This window comes from Canis aureus, chromosome 31 (genome assembly GCF_053574225.1).
Source record: "Canis aureus isolate CA01 chromosome 31, VMU_Caureus_v.1.0, whole genome shotgun sequence".
In the NCBI taxonomy this organism is placed as follows: domain Eukaryota; kingdom Metazoa; phylum Chordata; class Mammalia; order Carnivora; family Canidae; genus Canis; species Canis aureus.
The window spans coordinates 17,276,097-17,303,003 of NC_135641.1; the positions used below are offsets into that span (position 1 = coordinate 17,276,097).

The 26,907-nt window shown below is 40.5% G+C and overlaps 1 protein-coding gene and 1 long non-coding RNA gene across 5 annotated transcripts; one reads left to right on the plus strand and one right to left on the minus strand.

Annotated features, from left to right (window-relative positions):
* On the minus strand, positions 1-23,573 carry KCNMB3 (potassium calcium-activated channel subfamily M regulatory beta subunit 3). Of its 4 annotated transcripts, none has more exons than XM_077879709.1 (4): positions 23,137-23,573; positions 6,336-6,527; positions 1,675-1,873; positions 1-542 (listed from the first exon to the last, which is right to left on the minus strand). In XM_077879709.1, the coding sequence occupies exons 1-4, from the start codon at positions 23,196-23,198 to the stop codon at positions 144-146; spliced, it is 852 nt and encodes a 283-aa protein (XP_077735835.1). In that variant the 5' UTR covers positions 23,199-23,573; the 3' UTR covers positions 1-143. The 4 variants fall into 4 exon arrangements, with proteins under 4 accessions (XP_077735835.1, XP_077735837.1, XP_077735836.1 ...); XM_077879711.1 differs by lacking the exon at positions 23,137-23,573 and adding an exon at positions 8,297-8,709; XM_077879710.1 differs by lacking the exon at positions 23,137-23,573 and adding an exon at positions 8,008-8,127.
* LOC144302434 (uncharacterized) lies at positions 23,023-26,681 on the plus strand. The gene is made up of 5 exons (XR_013369285.1): positions 23,023-23,587; positions 24,281-24,336; positions 24,719-24,794; positions 25,772-25,830; positions 26,576-26,681. It is a non-coding gene; the product is annotated as an uncharacterized LOC144302434 (long non-coding RNA).
* The last annotated feature ends 226 nt before the right edge of the window (positions 26,682-26,907 follow it).

Sequence of the window (26,907 nt, forward strand, 5' to 3'; positions counted from 1 at the left end):
TGAGTTTGTATGTATTTATAGAAAAACTAGAATACATAATGAGACTTTTTAAATGTTTGAATTGCCTCTAACATGGTTAGTCTGCAAGTGGCGTCATTAGGTCCTCAGAGGCAAAAAGCACCAAGCATCCATAGGCCAAGACTTTAATCTGGCCACCATCTTAAGATCTCTCTGCTCCTTGCTTTGCTCCTCCCCACACTCCACAGTTTGAATTGATGCTGTTCCACATAAGGTACTTTGCCACCCACCTCATCTCTGTGTGCAGCACTATATTTTTCACACAGTAGGGACAGGTACTGTGTTAATCTCACCATGCCAACAATCAGGGCACCACCTAGCAGAGTCAGCGTAGGCCAAAATAAACAGTGGAAGAGAACCATTTGGTCATACTTTTTTATGAGAATGACATCTTCAGATTGGTTGTCTGGGCTGTAGAAGCATGTAAAGGGGGTCCCATTTTTGTGATCGAAGAACTCCTTTATGTCCAGAGCGCTGGTGAGCAAATCATTCCTGTCTCGGTGGCACTTGGGTGTGTAAAAGCACTAGGAATATGGAAGAGGAAGGAAGATGAGGACACTGAAAGACCACACATTTAAACAACAGCTTTAATTCAGAAAGACCTTAAAACTGAAGCTATTACTGGAGAGTTTCAATGATGAAACCTGTTGCAGAGCTCATGAAGAGTGGGCAGGAGGGCACAGAGTGAAAGAGCCATTTCCAGGCATAAAGCAGAAATGTGGGGAAAAATTCTTAGAATACAGACATTGCAGAAGATGCAGTGACCAGCCTCATAAGGACCACGCTCCCTCCACATACAGGCACTCAGTCTCTATCCATTCAACAAATGTCTATTGAGATCACTATATGCTTTCAACACCTATTAATGCCTCTAGCATATTTATCTTGATTTCCCATAGTAAAATCTTCCCCTAAAAGATAGCATGTTGAGGCTTTGCCCTAGGCCCACAGAGAGGGATCCTACATAGGCTTTGGTTCCTGGCAGACAGAACCAGTGAAGAAGGGATCTGTCAGCTGGTGATTTTTTTTTTTTAAAGCATATCCACTAGGCACTGAGAGCACTGTGCTTAGGTCCTACAGAAACGTTTGAGACTTTAAAAATTATTGCATCCAAAACAAAACAAATCATAAGACTGATTAGTACCTAAGTAAAGACAACAAAGTATAGCATGTCAACTAATCTAATGCAACCTAACTTTCATAGTTAGGTGTAAATGTATACTATACATCATATGAACCAATCAAGCAACCTATTAAACTCAGAATTATAATATTCCTTTAATTTCTTTGATAAGAAAAATTGTTTACTTGATTTAAGATGGATTGTAAGTATATTTTAACATTTTTGATATGATAGGGAGTGGGACCTCTAAAAGTAAGACTGCCCCCAAATGACTGTTCACTGGCTCAGCCTATAAATGTCAGACACTAGTTTGTGAAATTGGAATCATTCCTTTCCATTCTATGTACCCTGATTTTACCTCCAAGAATGTTTTTAGCTTTATTTATCCTGATTAGACCACTATAGAGGCATTCACTGGAGGGAAACAGATTTATTCCCAGAGATGGTCCCAGGTACTGCACTCTGCTGGAGACAGTCTGGCATGGAAAGGGGGCTATAATTAGAACTCTTTAACTACATGAACTTTACATTACCTTGGAATTTATCTGGACAGCCTCTTCATTATAGTGTAGGAGAGCTTTCTGACCTGAATGGGTGAGGTTCACAAACACCTGAAGACATGGGTACTTCCCCTCGCCCCGGCAATCCACACCACAGATAAAAGCACAGTCCATCCAGTCATCCATGATGTGAGTGCGGATGATGGTACAGTTTGATTCTTCTCTCTGAGTGCTTTAATTGGAAAAAAATAATGATCTTCACTCTCTACAAATTTAGTTTTAATATTTCTTTCTTTTTCTAAGAGAGAGAGAAGGGCAGAGGGAAAGGGAGAGAGAATCTCAAGCCGACTCCCTGCCCAGTGTGGAACCTGATACAGGGTTCGATCTCACAACCCCAAGATCATGACCTGAACCATGATCAAATGAAAGAATCAAATGCTCAATTGACTGAGCCACTCAGGTGCCCATAGTTTTATATTTCTAATGTGATAACCTAAGGCATTTGTTTATTTCAAGGTAATGTAGAACCATTACAGAAGGTACATAATGATTAGGGAACATGGAGAACATTGAGAAAGGGGATAAATAGCAAATTGCTAAGTTTCATTTCAATTATTATCCTCCGCACATATTTCTTGCCACACCAACCCTTAGATCAATGGTTTTCAAACTTCAGAATCACTCGCCCAAGTTTGTTAGAGTGAAGAATTTGTGAATTCTATGGCTTAACTCCCAGAGATTTGGGCTCAGTTGATCTGAGTTCAAACCCAAGAATCTATATTTAGCAGTATTTAAGATGCAGGTATTTGTAAACCATGCTTTGACAAATATTACTGTAACCACATACTCAGGAATCTCATCCTCTTTCATGCCTCGTCATCTCAAGATGTACCCGTTGGCCTGTCCTGACAAAAATGTCCCTTTCGAAGAGGTCCAACCACAGTCAATGTGGCCCTTAGTCAATATAGCCTCCATAATTCTAGTAACAAGGTACAGTTCCATTTACTCACTCTACTTCCAAAGAGCCAAATACAAATCAAAGAAGGAATTCTCATTAGAAAACTTACTGTTTTTGCTATCAAGTTCCTTAAAGTCAGGAGCTACATTCATCTTTATGTTCCTCAAAGCATGAAGCACCATGCCTCCCACATAGTAGAGGCTCAATAAGTGTTACACTGAATTAAGTTTTACTTGGAAAACATTTCTTAAGAATTTGCACATGTACTACATACACAGAATGTTCTAGGTGCTATGAGAAGTGGTAGACAAAATTCCTGCCCATGAAGATTTTTGTGGTAGTGTTGAAAAAACAAATATATAGGAAAGTATTAGAGGACAAGTCTAAGATAAAGTAAATGAAGGTGAGAGGAAATGCTTGATTGAACATACAGCCAGCTCCTCAGGTACCCTCACACACCTAGGTGGATCCTTGTATTGATCTCCTGGTGACTTAAACACAAATGAGATCAGCAAATTCTAAAGTCAATGTTTGAAAAGCCTCATTGAAACTAGGTTCACATTGCACTCCCATTAGGATCATTGGCCATAGGTAAGCATTTTTCTTTATTAACATAATAAACTTGGGACACAGTACAGTTTAAAATAATCTCAAGGCCAGGGCATTAAAAAAAATCACTGGATGCAGCCTAAATATGATAAAATGTTGGACAAGTGAAAATACAAACATGGAAAATAAGGTTCCTTCCACAGGTTTAACACTAGCCTGCTTTTTCACAAAATTAAATTCTGTACTTATTTACACTAAGCATCTTAAAATGATACTTTAGAGTTGCTTGTTTGCCTGCGTTAAAACTTAAGCTCTCTGAATCCTAACTGAGGGCTGAACTGAATATGGTTGAACTTTCCTTGAAGATTTCAGAAAGTTCCAATATGGAGAACAGAACGTTTTTTCCTATGCACAAGGACCGGACCAGGCCTCTCAAGTAGAACCAGGGATGCATTTAGAGCTGAAAACATTAGCATGTTCTTTCAATAGACACACACTGTTTGTCTATTTGTCTACAAATAGGCAAAATACCTCATTTGATGAGAATCTAAGGGAGTGGGGACAGGTATGAGCTATTCAGGCCACCTTCAATGGAGCAAAACCACTCCCTGAAGTGGCACAAGATCACAAGGCAAGAGACAGATGAGAATGCACCACTCTTCAGCATTCACTTAATTACTTTAAGCAAACAATTTGCAGAAATGCTTAGGAAATGCTTAGGAAAGTGAAATTTAAATACAAGCAACAGTTTCATGTCAGGTTGCAGAATGTATCCTCAAACCACTTCCCAAATTATCACATTTAAAAAATAATCTGACCTGGACCTGCACACACGTGCACACACACATACACACAATTTATTCAGCTTACATAGATATGTGTAATGCAGCTAACTAGCTAGGTAGATAGATATACAGAAATATATATATATATAAATATGTATATTATATGTTATATATATTATTTATATAAAATGGAGTAGTTATATATATTTATAGTAATTATATATAGTAATTATATAATGGAGTAATTATATATAGTAAATATATATATATAAGGACAAGTCTAAGTCTATATATACATATATATAGAGAGAGAGAGAGAGCTAGAAGTCAAGAGTAAGGTACAATCATGTAACCTGAAGACCATAAGATCCCTTACAATTGTGAGAACTGGGCCACAAATTTGGCTCTGAGCTTCCTAGTAGCCAAAGCAATTGGTTGTAAGGAAATACAACCACATATAGGATTTTTGGTGTCCAAGAATAAAAGGCTGGATGTATACAATGGAATATTACTCAGCCATTTGCTTCAACGTGGATGGAACGGGAAGGTATTATGCTGAGTGAAATAAGTCAATCAGAGAAGGACAAACATTATATGGTCTCATTCATTTGGGGAATATAAAAAATAGTGAAAGGGAATAAAGGGGAAAGGAGAAAAAATGAGTGGTAAATATCAGAAAGGGAGACAGAACCTGAAAGACTCCTAACTCTGGGAAATGAAGTAGGGGTGGTGGAAGAGGAGATGGGTGGGGGGTGGGGGTGACTGGGTGACGGACACTGAGGTGGGCACTTGATAGGATGAGCACTGGGTGTTATTCTACATGTTGGCAAATTGAACACCAATAAAAATAAATTTATAAAAAAAAAAGAACAAAAGACTGGTTGATCAGAAGCAGAACATATTCTCCTGGGACTAATACGTAGGGGGACAGTTCTCCTGGGCCCTTCTAATAGTGGCACTGTGTGCTGTAGCAATGGTGACTGCCACATTATTGCCCTAATAATGGTAACTTAGGAATGGCAAGAGAAGAATCCGATAAATAACAAAACAGGTCACCTACTGCCCATCCTATGACCCTTTCTCTTCACTGAACTCCTAGGCCTCCCTCTGCCCAGTCCCCTGGCCATCTATTACTTTTGTGTCCCTTGCTTTTCCCCTACTCAGTACTGCCCTCCCTCAAAGTAACCCATATTGTATAAGCCACCTCCAAAATTAAAGAGCTCTTCCCCTGCCCTAATGAGATCTCTCATTCCTGCCCCCCTCAAATGCTGCTAACTTCATTTAAGTATTAGGAGGCAAGGAGTCTTCTTTTTTTATTTTTTATTTTTTTATTTATTTTTTATTTATTTATTTTTATTTTTTTTTAATTTTTTTTTATTTATTTATGATAGGCACACAGTGAGAGAGAGAGAGGCAGAGACACAGGCAGAGGGAGAAGCAGGCTCCATGCACCGGGAGCCCGATGTGGGATTCGATCCCGGGTCTCCAGGATCGCGCCCTGGGCCAAAGGCAGGCGCCAAACCGCTGCGCCACCCAGGGATCCCAATTTTTTTTTTTTAATTTACTTATGATAGTCACACAGAGAGAGAGAGAGAGAGGCAGAGACACAGGCAGAGGGAGAAGCAGGCTCCATGCACCGGGAGCCCGACATGGGATTTGATCCCAGGTCTCCAGGATCGCGCCCTGGGCCAAAGGCAGGCGCCAAACCGCTGCGCCACCCAGGGATCCCAGGCAAGGAGTCTTCTATCAAAATGATAGGCAGGTTCTTTACTGCTAAGTGACCTTGGGCAAGTTACTTGGCCTTTCTGAGTCTCAGCTTTCTCATTTATAAAAGGAAAATTTAAATGATAAAATAATGCTACCATCAGTTTTGCTATAGACTTAAATAGGATAAAACATAGTCTATTTTGGCATATAGTATATGTTTAATAAATGATAATGGTTATTAGATGTATTTAATAAGGAAACCAATGAAAACAGAAGGAGGAAACTAATATTTATTGAGCAACTAATATGTGCTAGATAGACATTGTCAAACTCAAAAAACTCAGACTTAAATAACTTTTATTGTGCTCATGTAAAAGACTTAAATTAACCATTCCCTGTGGTATCTGCTTGTTAAAGGAAGAATTTCTTACCTAAATGCATATCTAATTTATGGATTAGTTGTTGAAAGTATTTTTCAGAATGAAGAGGGGGTAGTGGCAAAGAAATATCTCCTATTTTCTTACCATCCCGTCCTCCACACCCAACTGCCTCCCAGCACTGAGAGACAAACAGGTGATTCATCTTTCTTTAGACAATGATCAGGAGAGCTGAAGAAGCCAAAGCCAGTCTCCTCTTCTCTACCATTGTGCTTGATCTGAATTGAAAATTCTGGGTCTCCTTTTTCTGTTTCTTACCTGAGCAAGAAAGGCTTTAGGATAGTTATTCCAAGCAAAAAGAACATGAGGACTGAGAAGCCCATCATTGCGAACCCTAGCAGCATGGCTCGGTCCTCTCCAGCACTGGGCGGCAGCTTTTTGTGCACATCTGGTAGGTCTCCATCATGGTGGTCTATATTCCTATTCTTCCCTGAGGCAGTGAAGGCTGTCCTTTGGAGGAAGTAGGAAGAAGATATTTCAATAAGCTAATAAAGAAATGGAAATATTTACCAACCCATGGTGGGTGGAGGGATGATCCCATTTGCCATCCACCTGAGGATAGTGAACAGGTTCAGAGCAACACAATGAAATCCCATGTTCAGGGCTTGGTAAAAAGTCCACCTAAACAAGCTAAAATTATGTGTTATTAAATATTATAACATAATATTTTTTACATATAACAATAGGAAGTCTTTAGAGATCTGTTTGAGGACTAGAAAAGAATTACCTATAAGTAGTTTTCATTTGTTATGTAAATAGGTGTTATGAACTTGCTTATCTGTCAGAGATATTACATATTCCCCCTAAAAATAATTTTTATATTCTTTTTTTTTAAGATTTTATCTATTCATGAGAGACACAGGCAGAGAGAGAAGCAGGCTCCATGCAGGGTGCCCGACGTGGGACCCGATCCCGGGTCTCCAGGATCACGCCCTGGGCCGAAGGCAGCGCTAAACCACTGAGCCACCCGGGCTGCCCAATTTTTACATTCTTTAATGAGTTCCATATGTAAAGAATGACTCAGAAAGTTCAGATTCAGAATTAACAGCATCCAATTATAGACCAATATCCCTGATGAACACAGATGCAAAAATTCTCACCAAGATCTAGTCAATAGAATCCAACAGTACATTAAGAAGATTATTCACCATGACCAAGTGGGATTTATCCCCGGGATGCAAGGGTGGTTCAACACTTGTAAAGCAGAATTAACAGCATCCGGAAATAGGATTTGATTTGTTCTTTATATTATTCTTTGCATGGAAAGGCAGCGTATTTACCAGGGGACTTGGTGCCCCATAGCCAATCCATTCAGAATAATGAAGACTTCACTGCTGTCTTCTCTTCTCTCACCCCTCTTCTCTTCCTCTCTGTTCACTCACAGCTCTGTGTAAATCGCCCTACATTTTTCTTCTTCTCTCTGCTCTGTACCAGCAAAGGATATGATAACTTATCTCACGATGAGGGTCCAGTGAACAGTAAAGTCCAAAACAAAGGTTGCTAACTGGTGACCTATGGACAGCATTCAGCCCACAGACCTGTCTAATTTGACCTTCTCTGTGTTTTTTTAATGTGGGATTAATTTCTAACACTTTAAAAATAATGAAGTTTCTCATTAAAGTGCTGATTTCTGACTTTTGAAAAAATCATAAGGCCCACACTCCTGCCTATGAACAGCTGGCCAAGCCAAGCAGAGGCTGCCCCTATGGACCAGCATGCATTCTCCAACTTGACATAGTCCCACCACTTCCTGTAGTCAATGTCATTGATTTGCTGTTCCTTGCTCAGTAGGCATTTGGGTCGCAGAGGAATTTCTGCTTTAAGAGTCTTAACAAAATCTTAAGACAAACAAATGCAGTTATAATTGTAGAAACTCAAACACCATCAAACTGCATAAAAGGCTTACTAAAATTTAAAACTAAACAAAAACTTTGTCAAGGGAATTGCTAGTTGTTTTCTTCCAAAAGTATATATATTTTTTCAAAAGTATATATTATTTATCCCACATCCTTCTCCTTTCTCTCCTTTTCTCCCTGGCAACATCTTCAGAATTCAAAGACAATGAGGGGAATGTCAAGGAATCTAGGATTTTCTAGGAACCCTACTGGGAAGCACTGGCCTCAGAGGATGGCAACATTCCCTCATTAGTACTACTTTATTATACCAGGAATCAAGAACCTGGTTTGGAGATTTTTAATCTCATTTGATATTTCACTCACCTGCTATGATCCCACCCTCAGAGAATGGGCAGGGAGAAAACTTTGTTAATGAAATTTGAGGCAGTACATTTTATAATTTGTCAACAAATATGAGAGACTAAGATTTTAGCCATAAAGTAAGATTTGGATATTTTGTAAGTTTCCAATACCCAATACACTGTCTTTTCCCTTATGTTCTGAAACTGGACTTTAGTTGCTTCATATTGTAAGTCATCCTGGAGGTCGAGTGTAAGATGTCCATGGAATCAGTGCATGAAGAAGCTTATTATGATGTCTCTCTGGCACTTTGAAAAGATTGATTTAATAGATCCGATTATACTTGTTGATATACAATGGGCACAATTTCAGTGTGCATGGACAGCATCCACACAGGAGACAACCTTTGATCACCTGACCCTGGTGGCGAAGACACTGGTGTTCCTGAGTTCCACGGAATGTAACAATTGGAAAGACAGTTCTTAGCAGGCCACCACCTCCAGAGCAATGCACAGATAGCAGACTGAAACACACAATCTGCCTCTGAAAAAGGCCTATTTACTTAGCCTGGAGCTTCAGCCCGAAGTACAGGCTTCAGATTTGCCATACATCTAGAGGCTAAGTAAGCACTCCCAGAGAACATAAGCAGGGATACACAATCGTTACACACCCTCTTGGTCCTGCTTCAGCTCAATAAGACCTCCCAGAAGGAGCCTTACACTTGTCTGGAGCCCGTTTTTGCAATTCTCATCCAGAAAATGCCTTTAGATCACCTGGTATAAAGGCCAGCTAGGTTTCCAATTGCAGCCCCAGAAGACTGTATACAGTTGCATACTTTTACAGTTGTTGCCTGAGGGTCTGGCTTCCAATCAACCTTAAACTAGGGACTAAATGAAATTCCTCCCCCTTGGAATACTGACAGGTCTTGACATACCCTCAGCAGCTGGGACACATAGAGAAAAAGTCAAGCAGTTTAGACAACTATAAAGCTTTGAGTGACAACCAAGAGTTAGGAAAAAGGGTGAATTAGAAGATTCCTTTCCTACCCAAGGCCATTCCTTCAAGACTGAGAGAAGGAGCTATTTTGCCCAATACATAGAAAAAGAGTCAAGCAAAATGAGGGAAAAAAGAAATATGTTCCAAATGAAACAACAGGACAAAACCTCAGAAAAATATATAAGTAATCTACCTAATAAAGAATTCAAAATAGTGGTTATAAAGATGTTCATCAAACTCAGGAGAAGGATGAATGAACATGGTGAGAATTCAACAAAGAGAGAGAAATTACAAGGAAGCACTAAGCAGATATCACAGAACTGAAGAACATAATAACTGAACTGCAGAATACACAGTAAGGAGTTCAATAGCAAACTGAATAAAACAGAAGACATCAGCAAACTGGAAGACAAAACAATAAAACTCACTCTGACAGAGCAGCAAAACGGGAAAAGGAATTTTATTTTAATTTTTAAAAGATTTTATTTATTTATTCATGAGAGGCACAGAGGCAGAGACACAGGCAGAGGGAGAAGCAGGCTCCATGCAGGGAGCCAGATGTGGGACCGGATCAGAACTCCAGGATCACGACCTGGGCCAAAGGCAGGCACTAAACCGCTGAGCCACCCAGGCATCCCCAGAAAAAGGAATTTTTAAAAATTGAGACAACTTAAGGGACCAACATCAAGTAAAATAGCATTCACATTATAGGGGGTCCCAAAATGAGAAGAGAAAATGTGGCAGAAAAGTTATCTGAAGAAATAATTTCTGAAAACCTCTGTAACCTAGGGACGGAAACAGACATCCAACTCTAGGAAGCCCAGAGAGTTCCATAAAAGATAAATCCAAAGAGATCCACAATAAGACACATTATAATTAAAATGTCAGAAGGTCAAAGTAAAGAGTGAATCTTAAAGCAGCAAGAGAAAAACAAATTGTTTTGTACAGAGGAAACCCCATAAGGCTAACAGTAGATTTCTCAGCAGAAACTTTGCAGGCCAGAAGAGAGTGGCCTGACATTTTCAAAATGTTGAAAGACAAAAAAAAAAAAAAAAAAAAAAAAAAAAAAAAAAACCATGAATACACTATCCAGCAAGGTTATCATTCAGGACTGAAGGAGAGATAAAAAGTTTGCCATATAATCAAAAGCTAAAGAAGTACATCACTCCTAAACTGACCTTACAAAAAATGTTAAAGAGATTTCTTTCAGCTGAAAAGAAATGGCACTAATTGATAAGAAAACATAGAAAATAAAAACTCTCACTAGAACAGGTAAATATATAGTAAAGGTAGTGAATTAGCCACTTATAAAGTAGTAAAATTAACTAAATCTATAATAATTAGTTGAGATACATAAAATAAAACATGGAAAATGTGACATGGAAAACATAAAATAGCTCCAGAGAAGGGAGTAAAAAATGTAGTTTTGGAATGTGTTCAAATTTAAGTTGCTTAAAATCAACTGTTATATACATAAGATGATATATGTGAACCACATAGTAACCACAAAGCAAAAACAGATGGTAAATACACACACATACAAATGAGAAAGGAATCTAAACACAACACTAAAGAAAGTCATCAAAATACAAGGGATGAGAAAAAGAGAAGAACTACAAAAACGGCCAGGAAACAATTAACAACATGGCAATAGGGAGGGAGGGAGGGGCAAGATGGCAGAAGAGTAGGGTCCTCAACTCCTCTGGCCCCACACACTTACCTAGATAACTTTCAGAACATCCTGAACACCTATGAATTTGACCTGAGATTTAAAGAGAGACCAGCTGGAACGCTACAGAGAGAAAAGTTTTGGCTTCTAACAAGGTAGGAAGGTGGGAAAAAAATAAAAAAGAATAAAGTGGGGGAGGGGCACTGCAAGGAGCCGGGCTAAAGCCAAGCTGCGAGAGGAAAGGCCCACCCTAGAGAAGCAGGAACTTTAAAAATCTGCAAAGGAGTGTTCCGGGATGGAAAACAGCTCAGCAGGGAAATCGGGCAGAACCGCAGGAGGGGCAGTGAAGCCTCAAGATTCCCAGAGTCACTATAACAGGAAGGGCACTCAAGGGAAAGCTCACCACAAACCACAGGTCGATCTCGGTAAAGGGTTGGAGCACCGCAGTCCCCTGGAGGCAATTGGGAGAAGCCAGTCAGTCAGACAGCAGCTCCTGATGGAGGTAGCTGTGCTCCGTTCCCTTCCAGAGTCATGGCCCCTGGGAACATGGGTCCAGTGGGACAGGGCCCTGGATCCCAGGGGACCAATCAGACACAGCCGGCAATCCTGTCCCCTGGGACAAAAGGAAGTGGGGGAGAGCATAGGAAAGTGGTAACTCTCCTGCCATGGGCACCCCCAAGCTGTGCAGAGCAGCACCCCTGGGAACAGTGCCAGCTGCTGGGAGCATTTAGACCAGTACGGACTGGGGCCTGTGGGTAGTCACACTCAGGGAGCTGACTCCAGAGCTGGAAATCTGGCTGCCACCATTGTTGTCATTCCACCTTGTTTCACCTCATGCCTGGGAGGGGTGGGCCCACCAGGGAACAGAGGCCTCACGGGATAAACAGGTCACACTGAGCCCAGCACCCAGCAAGGGGCGGGGCATCTCCACCCAGGCACACACCTGAGAATCAGCACAGCACCGCCTCCCCCAGAAGACCAGCTGGAATAGCAGAGGAAGAGCAAATTTTTGACCAAGCAGCACTGGAAAGCTCCAGAACTGAGGGAAAATAGTATAAAAGAACTAGAGGGTCCTTTCTTTTTTTCTTTTTTTTTTTTTCTTTCTTTCTTTCTTTCTTTCTTTCTTTCTTTCTTTCTTTCTTTCTTTCTTTCTTTTTCTTTCTTTCTTTCCTTCTTTCTTTCTCCATTATGGCTCATTTTTATATCAGACTAAAAATTTCCAATATTTTTTCTCTTTTCCCACCTTAACTACAATATTTTACCAACCCTTCATTTTGAAGTTTTTTCTTTTTTGACTTTCATACTTCTACAATTACATGTCTTAGATTTATTTTTTTACTTCTGGATTCCCTTCAACGTATTTAATTTAATTTTGGTAGATATATGAGATACAGGTATTTGTTTTTTGTTTCTTCTGCCTCATTTTGTTTTACAATGGTGGAGCTGGTACCTTCTAAAACATGACCAACATACAATCAGAACCAAGTGGAATACCCTACCGGTTCATTTTGTGAGATTATATTCTCTCTTCCTTCCCATTCCGCCCCCATCTTTTTTGTGGTCAATGTTGGGGCTTTATATAAGTATTGCTGGTTTGTATAAATTTGGGATTGAGCATCTTCTAACATACAGGACAAAATACACTCAGAACCAAGAGGATCACCCTCTAGAACCCCTCAGGTAGACTATATTCTTTCTCCACTACCACTTCCTCACCACCACCATCTCCCCTTTATTTTTCTTTCTCTTTTCTTTACTTTCTTTTCTTTTTTCTTCTTCTTTGTTTTTGGTTTTTGGCTTCTTCTTTTTACTATTTTGTTTTAAAATTTGTTTTTCACTTTACTGGTCCTTTTGTTTTATTTTCTTCTGTTTCTCTTTTTCTTTTATTTTCTGGTCTCTGACCTCTTCAGAATCCTCTAGGGTGTATTTTACTTAGGTCATGGTTGATATTTTTGACTCAGCCCACTCATACAGCTACTCTGCACTGGACAAAATGGCTAGGAGGAAGAATTCGCCACAAAAGAAAGAACCAGAAGCAATACTCTCTGCCACAGAGTTGCAGAATTTGGATTTAAATACAATGTCAGAAATTCAATTCAGAAGGACAATTACACAGCTACTGGTGGCTCTGAAAAAAAGTGTAAATGATGCCAGAGACATTATTACTGCAGAATTGAGATCTAATCAGACCAAAATTAAAAATATATTAAATGAGATGCAATCCAAACTGGATGTCCTAACTGCTAGAGTTAATGAGGGGGAGGAGAGAGTGGGTGACATAGAAGACAAGTTGATGGTAGGAAGGAAGGTGAGGAAAAAGAGGAAAACAATTAAGAGCCCATGAGGAAAGGCCTAGGGAAATAAATGATAGCCTGAGAAGGAAGAATATACATCTAATTGGGATTCCAGAAAAGGCTGAGAGGGAGAAGGGACTCCCCTCTCTGTATATTTGAACAAATCATAGCTGAGAACTTCCCAAATCTGGGGAAGGAAACAGGAATTCAAACCAAGAGATAGACAGGACCACACCTGAAAATCAATAAAATCTGTTTCATACCTCGATATTTAATAGTGAAACAAGGAAATTTCAAAGATAAAGAGAAAATTCTTAAAGTAGCATGAGACAAGTGATTCTTAACTTATATGGGGAGAAATCTCAGATTAACAGCAGGCCTCTCCACAGAGACCTGGCAGGCCAGAAAGGGCTGGCATGATATATACAGGGTCATAAATGAGAAGAACATGCAGCCAAGAATATTTTATCAAAATAAAAGGCTGTCATTCAAAATAGAAGGAGAGATAAAGACCTTCCAGGATAGGCAGAAACGGAAAGAATATGTGACCACCAAACTGGCTCTACAAGAAATATTAAGGGGGACCCTGTAAAAGAAAAAGGGAGCCCAAAGAAACAATCCACAAAACCAGAGACTGACTAGGTAATACGATGACACTAAATTTATATCTTTCAACAGTTACTCTGAATGTGAATGGGCTAAATGATCCCATCAAAAGATACAGGGTATCAGACTGGGTAAAAAAGCAAGACCCATCCATTTGCTGTCTACAAGACTCATTTTAGACCTAAGGACACCTCCAGCCTGAAAATGAAGAGGTCGAGACTCATTTACCATTCAAATGGTCCTCAAAAGAAAGCTGGGGTAGCAATCATCATATCATGTAAATTAAAGTTTATACCAAAGACTGTAGTAAGAAATGAAGAGGGGCAGTATATCATACTTAAAGGGTCTATCCAACAAGAAGGCCTAACAATCATGAATATTGATGTCCATAATGTGGGAACTACCAAGTATATCAATCAATTAATAACCAAAGTAAAGACATACTTGGATAATCATACACTAATAGCAGGAGACTTCAACACGGCCCTTTCAGCAAATGACAGATTTTCTAAGCAGAACATCACCAAAGAAACAAGGGCCTTAAATTATACACTGGGTCAAATAAATTTCACAAATATATACACAACTTTCCATCCGAATGCAACTGAATACACATTCTTCTTAAGTGCACATGGAACTTACTCCAGAATAGACCACATACTGGGTCACAAATCAGGTCTCAACTGATCCCAAAAGATTGAGATTGTCCCCTGCATATTTTCAGACTACAATGGTTTGAAACTAGAACTCAATCACAAGAAAACATTTGGAAGAAACTCAAACACATGGCAGTTAAAGAGCATCCTACTAAAAGATGAATGGGTCAACCAGGAAATTAGAGAAAAATTAAAAAGATTCATGGAAACTAATGAAAATGAAGATACAACCATTCAAAATCTTTGAGATACAGCAAAAGGGGTCCTAGGAGGGAAATACATCACAATACAAGTCTCCCTCAAAAAATTGGAAAAACTTAAATACACAAGCTAAGCTCACACCTAAAGGAATTGGAGAAAGAACAGCAAGTAAAGGCTAAACAAAGCAGAAGAGAGATACTAGACTCGAGCAGAACTTAATGATATAGATATAGATAGAACTACAGTTCAGGAGAACTGTAGAACAGATCAACAAAACCAGGAGTTGCTTCTTTGAAAAAACTAATAAGATAGATAAACCCCTAGCCAGCCTTATTAAAAAGAAAAAAGACTCAAGTTAATAAAATCATGAATGAAAGAGGAGAGATCACAACCAATACCAAGGAAATACAAACCATTTAAAAAACGTATTATGAGCAGCTATATGCCAATAAATTAAGCAATCTAAAAGAAATAGATGCATTTCTGGAAAACCACAAATTACCAAAACTGGAACAGGAAGAAATAGAAAACCTGAACAGGCCAATAACCAGCAAGGAAATTAAGGCAGTCATCCAACACCTCCCAAGACACAAAAGTCCAGGGCCAGATGGCTTCCTAGAGAAATTCTATCAAATGTTTAAAGAAGAAACAATTTGGGCAGCCCGGTTGGCTCAGCAGTTTAGCGTCGCCTTCAGCCCAGGGCATGATCCTGGAGACCCGGGATCAAGACCCACATCGGGCTCCCTGCATGGAGCCTACTTCTCCCTCTGCCTTTGTCTCTGCCTCTCTCTCTCTCTCTCTCTCTTTCTCTCTCTCTGTCTCTCATGAATAAATAAATAAATAAAATCTTTAAAAAAAAGGAGAAGAAACAATTCCTATTCTATTAAAGCTGTTCCGAAGGATAGAAATGGACAGAATACTTCCAAACTCATTTTATGAGGCCAGCATTACCTTGATCCCAAAACCAGACATAGACCCCACCAAAAAGGAAAATCATAGACCAATATCCCTGATGAACACAAATGCAAAAATTCTCACCAAGATCTAGCCAATAGGATCCAATAGTACATTAAGAAGAGAATTCACCATGACCAAGTGGGATTTATCCCCAGGATGCAAGGGTGGTTCAACACTCATAAAACAATCAACATGATAGATTATATCAACAAGAGAAAAAACAAGAACCATATGATCTTCTCAATAAATACAGAGAAAGCATTTGAGAAAATACAGCATCCATTCCTGATCAAAACTCTTCGGAGTTAGGAATAGAGGGAACATTCCTCAGCATCTTTAAAGCCATTTATTAAAAGCCCCCAGCAAATATCATTCTCAATGGGGAAAAACTGAGAGCCCTTCCCCTAAGATCAGGAACAGGACAGGGATGTCCACTCTCACCACTGCTATTCAACATAGTACTAGAAGTCCTAGCCTCAGCAATCAGACAACAAAAGGGAACAAAACGCATTCAAATTGGCAAAGAAGAAGTCAAACTCTCCCACTTCGCAGATGACATGATACTATATATAGAAAACCCAAAAGACTCCACCCCAAGATTCCTAGAACTCATACAGCAATTCAGCAATGTGGCAGGATACAAAATCAATGCACAGAAATCAGTGGCATTTCTATACACTAACAATGAGACTGAAGAAAGAGAAATTAAGGAGTCAATCCCATTTACAATTGCACCCAAAACCTTAATATACCTATGAATAAACCTAACCAAAGAAGAAAGAATCTATACCCTAAAAATTACAGAACACTTCTGAAAGAAATTGAGGAAGACTTAACGAGATGGAAAAACATTCCATCCTCATGGATTGGAAGAATTAATATTGCGAAAATGTCTGTTAACCAGGACAATTTACACGTTCAGTGCAATCCCTATCAAAATATGATGGACTTTCTTCACAGAATTGTTACAAATAATCTTAAGATTTGTGTGGAATCAGAAAAGACCTCGAATAGCCAGAGAAATATTGAAAAAGAAAACTAATGCCGGGGGCATCACAATGCCAGATTTCAAGCTGTACTACAAAGCTGTGATCATCAAGACAGTGTCGTTCTGGCACAAACACAGACACACAGATCAAGGGAACAGAATAGAGAACACAGAAATGGCCCCTCAATGAACCACTCTTGCATCTCTGTCAACTAATATTCAACAAAGCAGGAAAGAATATCCACTGGGCAAAGGACAGTCTCTTCAATCATTGGTGTTGGGAAAATTAGACAGCCACGTGCAGAAGAATAAAACTAGGCCATTCCCTTACACCAGACTCTTACACTCAAAACGGTTGAAAGATCTAAATGTGAGACAATATCCTTCAAAATCCTAGAGAACACAAGCAACAACCTTTTTGAACTTGGCCACAGTAACTTCTTGCAAGAAATATCTATGAAGGCAAAGGAAACAAAAGCAAAAATGAACTATTAGGACTTAATCAGGATAAAAAGCTTCTTCACAGCAAAAGAAACAGTCAACAAAACTAAAAGACAGACTGCAGAATGGGAGAAGATATTTGCAAATGACATATCAGATAAAGGGCTAGTATCCAAGATCTATAAAGAACTTATCAAGCTCAACACCCAAGAAACAAACAATCCAATCATGAAATGGGCAAAGGACATGAACACAAAATTTCCAAAGAAGACCCACACATGGCCAATAAGCACATGAGAAAATGCTCCACATCATTTACCATCAGGGACATACAAATCGAAACCATAATGAGATACCACCTCCCACCAAAGAGAATGCTGAAAATTAGCAAGACAGGAAACAACAAATGTTGGCGAGGATGTAGAGACGGGGTAACCCTATTGCACTGTTGATAGGAATGCAAACTGGTGCAGCCACTCTGGAAAACTGTGTGGAGGTTCCTCAAAGAGCTAAAAAAGAAAAAAATAAAAATAAAAATAAATAAAAAATAAAAGAGCTAAAAAAGAGAGCTACCATATGACCCAGCAATTGCACTACTGGGTATTTACCCCAAAGATACAGATGTAGTGAAAGGGATTATAAGGGAAAGGATGGGAACTGAGTGGGAAAAATTAGAGAGGGAGACAAACCATGGAAGACTCCTAACTCTGGGAAATGAACAAAGGGTTGTGGAAGGGGAGGTGGGCGGGGGGCTGGGGTAACTAGGTGACAGGCACAGAGGAGGGCACTTGATGGAATGAGCACTGGGTGTTATGTGTTGGCAAATCGAACTTCAATAAAAACAAATGTAAAAAAAGAATTTAAGTAATGCTAGTACACTGGCATTTTTACATATTTGTTTTATATTTTCTATTTAAAAAAATAAGACATTGTAGATAAAGTTCAAGCCCTTATTTTACTTCCTCCTGGTCCTGAACCCTAAGTCTCTTCCCATTCAGACACCACCAACCTCACACTGATTTGGGCTTTTCCTAGCCATACTTTCATGTCTTCAGTATGTAACATCAATATACAGGAGGAACACCTGTGTGGTTCAGTCAGTTAATTGTCTGACTCTTGATTTCAGCTCAAGTCATAATCTTGGGTCATGAGACTGATCGCCACAGTCAGCTCTGCACTAAGTATGGAGCCTGCCCATGATTCTCTCTCTCCCTGTCCTCTTCCCTCCTCACTCTCTCTCAAAAAATATATATATATATATATTTTTAGTATATATATATAATATATATAGTATATATATAGTATATATTTCAGTATATATATATATATATATAATAAGTGTATTTCCCAACTATGCTAAAAGTTCCAGACAGAATATATTATTCTCCAAATTTAAAAGTCTCAATCAAGATTGTTTCAAGATGGAAGGCAATCTGTAAAATGTAATTATTAATCTAGTTCATTTATTAAAATGGCAACATTGCATTTCATCAAATGAGCTTGCTCTGTGAAGATGGCATAATAGGGATTGGATTTGCCTTTCTATCTGAAACAACCAAAAAGTACACCATGTGTGGAATGATGTAGTGGATGTTTGTGGAATGATGTGGAATGATGATTTTTCAAGACACTGGACATCAGTCAGTGAGAGGATAGTGATCCTGTGAGATAGTAAATCAGTACCTGCCCATCTTCTTGCCTTGAGAGAGTTTCCAGGCTATGGTATGGGGTGGTGAGGGGCAACCCAGCAGAGCCTAGTGACTCCCTGAGTTGAGAAGACAGACCTGAGAGTCCAGGAAAATCACGATGGCTGGAGCTCACAGGACAGAATATCCGATGGGAGAGTTTTGCAGAGAGAAAACCCTGCAGATGTGCCCCATATCGCTTCCAAGGATTCAGTATATGCACGTGCGAAACCTCCCCAGTTTGGGGAAGGAACCCCTAGAGGATGAGAGGTAACATTGTCCACATGAGAATTTTTCTTGGATTTGCACTAATGGGGGAATTGTTGGATCATGTGATCATTTTACTTGTATCATTAAGGTGCCCACGAAGTGCTCAGAGAATGAATCATCATATTTAAAAATAAAACAAGACAAAAAATAGCATGGCAATAAGTACACACTTATCAATAATTAATTTAAGTGTAAACATACTAAATTCTCTAATCAATACAGAGTGCCTGTATGGGGAAGGAAAAAAAAGCAAGATCCATCTATATACTGCCTCCAAGAGACTCACTTCAAAAGTAAGGACACATAGACTGAAAGTAGGGGGCAGAAAAAGACATTCCATGCAAATAGGAATAAAAAGAAAGCTGTTGTAGCTATATTCATATCAGACAAAGTAAACTTTAAAACAAAGATTGTAATGACAGACAAAAAGGAGCACTACATAATGATAAAGGGGTCAATGCAGTAAGAAGATAGAACATTTATAAATATATATATGCATCCAACATAGGAGCACTAAAATAAGGTGAATATTAATAGACCTAAAAAGGAAAAAAAATGGCAGCAATAAAATAGTAGTAGAAGACTTTGACACCCCACTTGCATCAATGGCTAGATCATTCAGACAGAAAATCAGTAGGGGAACATTGGCCTTAAACAACACATTAGACCAAATGGACTTAATAGATATATTTAGAACATACATCCAAAAGCAGTAGAATACACATTCTTCTCAAGTGCACGTGGAACATTCTCCAGGATGAATCATACATTAGGCCACAAAACAAGTGTCAATAAATTCAAAAAGATTGAGATCATATCAAGTATCTTTTCCGACCACAATAGTAAGAAATTAGAGTTGTCTATGTGCTGAGAGAAATCACATGAAACATGCAGATGTAAAAGGCTGAAGTTTGTCAGGAAAGTCTAATGAAAAGCAAGCTGATATGCACCTTCAGGTCAAAAAGTATTTTAGGGGATCCCTGGGTGGCGCAGCGGTTTGGCGCCTGCCTTTGGCCCAGGGCGTGATCCTGGAGACCCAGGATCGAATCCCACATCGGGTTCCCGGTGCATGGAGCCTGCTTCTCCCTCTGCCTATGTCTCTGCCTCTGTGTGTGTGTGTGTGTGTGTGTGTGTGTGACTATCATAAATAAATAAAAATTTTAAAAAAAGTATTTTAGAAATAAAGAAGGTGCTAATATTGATTAAAGAATCATCTAGAAGAGCTAGCAATATACATACCTAATAGCATTGCCTCACTGACAGAACTATAGGAAGAAATAGACAAAATCCACCAACAACTGAGGAGATATTTTTGCATCCTCCCTCAGTAACTGATTAGCTCAACCAGATAATTTGATTTGAAATAGATTTGAGCACAGTAACAGGCTTTTTATCTAAATGATAATGTAGAATATTGTCCCCTACAGATTGTATATTCTTCTCAAACATATAAGGAACAGTTGTGAGACCTACCCACAAACCAAGCCATAAAGAAGGCCTCAACAAATGTCCAAGGGATTTGTTAAAGTAATGTACTTTTTTAATGCTCAGATTATGAAACTCAAAAAATGTGAAAAAGTCTACAGAAGAGAACAAAAATCACCCACAATTCTAACACTTAAGAGATCATTTCTGTTCACTTGCTGAGTTATTCCCCTCCTCTGTATTATTTTAAATAGGATGAGCTCATTCTGGATATAGAGGGTTTTTTTTTTTTAATCTTCTTTTCACCTAACGTAATAAGCCCTTTCTTATGTCGTGAGCAATTCTTATGTCGTGAGTAACCCTTCTTTTGGCCACATAATATTCCATCCATTGGATATGCCATAAAATCCTTACCTATTTCCTTATTGTTGAATATTGGGTTTTTTCCAGTTTTCTGAGACCATAAAGGTCCCTGTAATTAACTTTGTGGTATTTATAAGCGCCTTTCATCCCGGGACCTCAAAGCATTTCCGAATGATCTAATTTTGCTCTCTAGCCAGTGAGATGAGTGAACAGCATTTTTATTCCTTTTTGCCAGCAATATATTTTCACTTCCGACCAGTGTGTTACCTGGAGATGTTTTATTCATAGTGGAGGCAGTACCCACCCCCTTCTGTTGCTTCCTTGCAGATAGAATTGACTTTCCCACCAGCCTTCTCGCACACATTGCTACAGACACCTTCTGGCTTAGCCTCAGGCAAACTTGATTTCAAAGAGCTTGAACGAGCTCATCTGGCTGTGATCCCTGCAGATGCCGGCAGCCTCTCCCGCCAACACTGCAACTCGTCAAGAAGCGCTCCTTAGAAAGATGCTGCTGTTCATCAAAGCTTGGCGATTCACCTGACACTCGTCTCACTGGCATGTTGAATTAGTATTTCCCTGTAATTTGTTTGTGTTACAGAGGGAGATTTGGGTAATTATTTCCAGCCTTCTATTTTTTAATTACAAAATTATTTAACAACTTCTTTTGAAACAGCAAATGAGGTTGAGTAAAGTCAGCATGGTTCATCGAGTTCAGCAAGAGGCAAGAGCAATAATCCAACTGTGCGTCTCAGCAATGAAAATGGGAGACTGTGTGGCTTTGGGGGGAACAACTGCTCTCCTATCTAGTTAATTAAACGTGTTCCCTCGCATGTTCGTCATTTGACCTTCTGCCAGAGAGTAATTCTGCTTTAATTGTCTTTTCACAAAAGCATCAGTGCATTTCTAGGAGAGAAGTGTTTTTGCCTCTCTTCCCCCTCGGTCTGCGTCTTCCTCCTCTGACCCTCACCCCCGCCGAACCCCTCTGTCTCACATTCCTTCCTTCTCTCTCAGGTGCCAGGTGTGTCGGTACAGGATGATGGAGGTGGATAACGCGGTGACCACGGCGGTCTTTACTGCCTTCACTTAGCTCCCAACTCCACAGAAGCCACTAACAAACCACCCACATTTCCAGATAGAGTGTGTGAACTTGGCTGAGAAATGTACCCCTGGCAAGCTTTTAATATTCTATTCCTCAAACACCCTTAGGCATTTCTCTTTTCTCAGTTTTGCTGCCCAGTTCTGAGCACCCCTCCAACCCAAACCCAGAAGCAGACAGAAGGACTGGGGCTTCACTTAAGGCTCTCAGCCCCACTGTGTTTTATTCCTCTAGAGAGAAAAAAAGGGTCCTTAATGTAGCCTGTCTCACCTAACTCTGGGAAATGAACAAGGGGTAGTGGAAGGGGAGGTGGGCGGGGGTGACTGGGTGATGGGCACTGAGGGGGGCACTTGGCGGGATGAGCACTGGGTGTTATGTGATATGTTGGCAAATTGAACTCTAAAAAAAAAAAATTAAAAAAAAAAAAAGATAGCCTGTCTCACTTCCTCCCTTAAGGAGTACAGTGGATGGTTAATAACAGTGGTTAAAATGGGGGGGGGGGGGGGGGAGGATGGCATAGCATGGACAGTAGTACGTAGAAAGTCCGCTAAGGCACATAGATACCGTTTCCTATTCCCTCTTTATGGACAAAGGGAGGAGGCAGGAGATCCCTGGGTGGCTCAGCGGGTTGGCGCCTGCCTTTGGCCCAGGGCGTGGTCCTGGAGACCCAGGATCGAGTCCCGCGTCGGGCTCCCTGCATGGAGCCTGCTTCTCCCTCCTCCTGTGTCTCTGCCCCCCGCCCCATGATGAATAAATAAAATCTTTAAAATAAAAAAAGGGGGGGGGGGAGGAGGCAGACAGGTTATCTGACTTGCCCAGAGTCACGCAGCTAGTTTCGGGGTGGAACTGAGACTCGAATCCAGGCCTGTGACTCCAAGGCCCAAGCGTGCTTCACCGGGGGGGGGTGTCAAATGCCGGTGGTAATTTCCTCGACCCTTCGTTCAACCAAGAGAGAGCGACTGAGCACCGAACACGTTCTGGGCCGTGTTCTAGTGCCTGGAACCACCGGTGAGTCTTAAAAAAAAAAAAAAGCGGTTCCTGCTTTCGAGAATTTGCAAGCCAAATGGAGGAGGAAGCCAGCAAGGAAGGCTCCAACCCCCGACGTCCGCGCCCCCGGGGAGGCCGCGCAGGGTCCCCCGGGGCGCGGCAGGTGGGCACCCTGCGAGGCCGCTCTTCCAGCCCCTGCCTGCGCACGGCAGAGTGTGCCGGGGACTTACCTCCCCTGGCGCCGCCGGCCGCCCTGGAGTGTAATCTGAACGGGGACGCTGAACGGCTGCATGAGACCAGGGGGCTGGACAAAACGGGCTCCTTTCACCTGAGTCCTCGCCTCTGAGGGCGCGAGAGGGGAGCTGACGCAGCGACGGAAGCGGGGCCCCCGAGGAGCCCCAGTCCCGGCGCAGCACCCTGGCGCCGGGGCAGCCTCGGGAGGTGCAGGGCGGGACCCGGGACCCGGGACCCGGGACAGGCGGGAGGGCGAGGCCGGCGGGCCCCGCAGGCCGTGGGTCCCGGACGCTCAAGAAGAGCCTGCGGGGCCTTCTCCCCTCGGAGTCCTCGCACCTGCGTCCGCCTTCGCCTCGTCACCTGTGTTCCGCTTCAGCAGCCGGGGGCATTGCCATAGAGACCTCACCGCTGGTGCAACGCGGAGGCCCAGGGGACCCTATGTAATTGGTGAGGGACATTCTCAGTTCAACGTTTCTAAAAAGAGGAAATGTTTTGCCCTGACCATGTTTCCTTTTTTTTGCAAATCGTCTGTTGCAGTGCAAGCTTAAGAGAATGGATTTTCCAGTTAATTGCATGTTCCGATCAAGAGAATTCGTTTTTATACCATATGGGATTTCCCAAAATTTCAAGGGCCATTAAATAACTCGCCATTAAAACTAGATCACAGTTTTAAAGGACTGTATCAAGTATCATTTTATCTTTCTTTGATAACCCAAAAGACATTTGGAGATCTTTCAGTACTCTCAAAACACGAATATCAGTTTCTGTCATAATGTGGATTAGAGAATGTCAGAGAGACCACTTTTGCCATATGTTCTTGGTGAAGGTAATATTATCTTACCCTTTTCCAAAAGATCAGTGTGAGAAAGAATGCAAGCATGAGCTTGTCTGTAATATAGCCAGGTTAACTGCTACTTGTAACTATTTTAATATTACTTGAAGAAAGATATATATATCTACATGGATATACTCCTGACTTGTATTATTTTTCTCTTAGAGTTATAGACTAAGCCTTTTATAAACTATTTGTTTCTAATGAACTGATATGATTTGGAATAAAAACTAAAGCAACTAAACTTTTTTTCTCTCTTCTGCCTATTTGCAACTTAGCCTTGTAAATACATAACCTTTCTGTTTCAGATTTAGATGTGCTAATAAATTCCCCTACAATTTCGTGTGTAGCTTTCTTTGAAGAGGTAAGTAATTTGCTACTATTTTTACACATTTGATTCAGTCTCAGAAATATAATACTGTTTGAGCCTGTGAGATTCCTACTTGGCTCCTAGGACTTGCATCTGCCTTTCCTGGGGCTTTCTGGTCATCCTCCCTTTCTGATTCTTATTCCACTTAAGTGAAACTACTCATTCCTGAACTTTAAACACTCATATTGAGAGGGGAAGGAGAGAGAGAGAGAAGGTAAGTTATTTCAAATTACTCTTGGCCTCCATTCAACAGTTCTGATAGACCCAGATATTTATTTTGGGTCCTGGACAAGTCAGGACCTGAATATGTCATAATTGGCCATGTGAGATTGATCTCAGACTTAGTCTGTGCTTTGTTTTCTCTTCCTTTTTAAAGAGGGCCAAGATGACAAGTGAGAGGGAGTAACATAACCTGTTGCCCTTTGATTTCCCTCCTACTGCTGCTTCCCTTGGTAAGTGACTCACCTCTGCCCACCAATACCAGACCACTCCCCTCTGGCACACACATGCTTCACTCACAGTCTCAAAAATCTAGACTAGTCAGTATGAATTGCAATCCCAATCTGTCTGTTCAGGAACATGGCAAGTGAGGCAGAAGGGGTGTGATGGTCAGAGACACCAGGTATATGTGCCTTCGCTGTACATCAGGATCTCTGGTCCCCACTCTTGATCCTCTAGGCCCTCCCTGAGCTCCTGGCTTACTCCTTCCTCTCAGAGTTGCTGGAGATCACTTCCTGCTCCCAAAAAAATCAACTATGAGTCAACTGTCAAACCCACCACATGGGTCCCCTTCCTCTCTGGGTCAAAAGCTTTGGGTACTGGATTCAAATCCCAGCTTTGTAACTTTTAAAAACCCTTTAAGCATTTGCTGCCCTGGTATTCCTCAGTAAAAAGGAAGTAAAGAAAACTCAGTGTGAATTGTATGAGTATGGTGAGACTTAATTAGTGTCCATAACTGTTGTGAGATCTGTAGATGAAAGGGGATGTTGTTGCAAAATGCTGGCATCATGGATTCCTGGCTCAAAAGTCCATAGTAATTTTCTTTTGCATTTAATGAATGCTTTGCTCAAGGGAAAAAGAACCACCTTCCCCTTTCATCATGCTGGAGAAACTACTTCCTCATTCTTTTTCACATTCTCTCAATTACACACTACCTGTTTCAGCTAAGAATTCTTTTGTGGCTGAAATTCTCCATGTTCATGAACACTGTATCTCTCTTTTCAAATTCAGATATGGCACAAATAATTTACCATAACCTAAAAAGTATTCACAATAACCTATGTACTTGTGTGTTCTTGTGTATTTGTGAGTAGGAGAATAAATAAATCCCTAACTGAACTATCATCCCAAAATGAGTAGTTTCTGCTGATGCAAAGAACAATTTAAACTGTAAAGTAAAACCATATCTGATCTTACGTTCTCTTCACAGGTAAAAACAACAAAAACAAGGGAGTACGATCTGTGCCATGCACTTAGGGAGTCTTAATGGTATGTTCCATTTCCTTTATCTTAATGACTGTCTCCAACCATCTTTGCTATCAAATGGACACTGATCCTAAGATTTAAGTTCATGTCTAAGAAACCAGCATCACCTCTCTGCAGATGCTCTTGCTGCTCTAATGAGAGATAATACTAATGACTAACATTTTTTTGAACACTTAGTATGAGCTCAGTTCTGTTCTAAAGTTTTACATGTATTCATTCATTTCTTGGTCTTTTGCAAGAGCAGAGAGCCACACTGACTTATGCAATTTCACAAGAGCCACAGGACTGAGCTTATCCTGGCATAGAGACAACTCATTGGATAATTGAAGCAGAAATTAACAGAAACAGTAGCCAAAACTGTCAGATAGTTCAATAGCCCTGGATGTATGGTCCTATTTCAGATCTACCATGACCAAGTCTTCGGGTGATACTGGGTTTGGGCATACTTTATAATATTGTCAATCAAGGTACTGATCATTACATGAGTGGTACTTGATTTCAAGTGTGGCCTGCTGTGAAATGCAGGTTCCCAGGCCCAATCTCTAGAGATTCTGATAAAACAGTTTAGGTGTAGGACCCAGGAACCTGCATTTTAAAAAGCTCCTTGTAAGATTCTAATACAGGTGGTCCTACTTTCATGCTTTGGAAAACCCCAGGTCAAATGATGGGTTAAATAGGTCTTGGAGGCCTACTTTAGAAAATTAAACACTGTTTCTAGTCCCAAATCACAGCTTATTCTTCAATACAGGATTGGAGCAGATGATTCAATGTACTTTCCATTTTTGAGATCCAATAAAATCTATGAAACCGTAACTTTGTTTGCAAGAAAATGTGATCTCCTCTCCTGGAGTTACAATAAGGTAAGAATACTCCACATGAACTCCTGAGTGGCCCCATTCACCTAGAAAGAAGAGAACCAACCACCCACCCTTACCCCCACATATCCTGGAAATAATAATAACAGGCCCCTGAGTAACCCTGCACTAGGCATTGTGCTCAGGACTTTGGAAACATCATTTGCTCAGTCACATGACCTGAAGAGCACCTTCACATATCCCTGCAGGTGAGGCCACAGGCCTA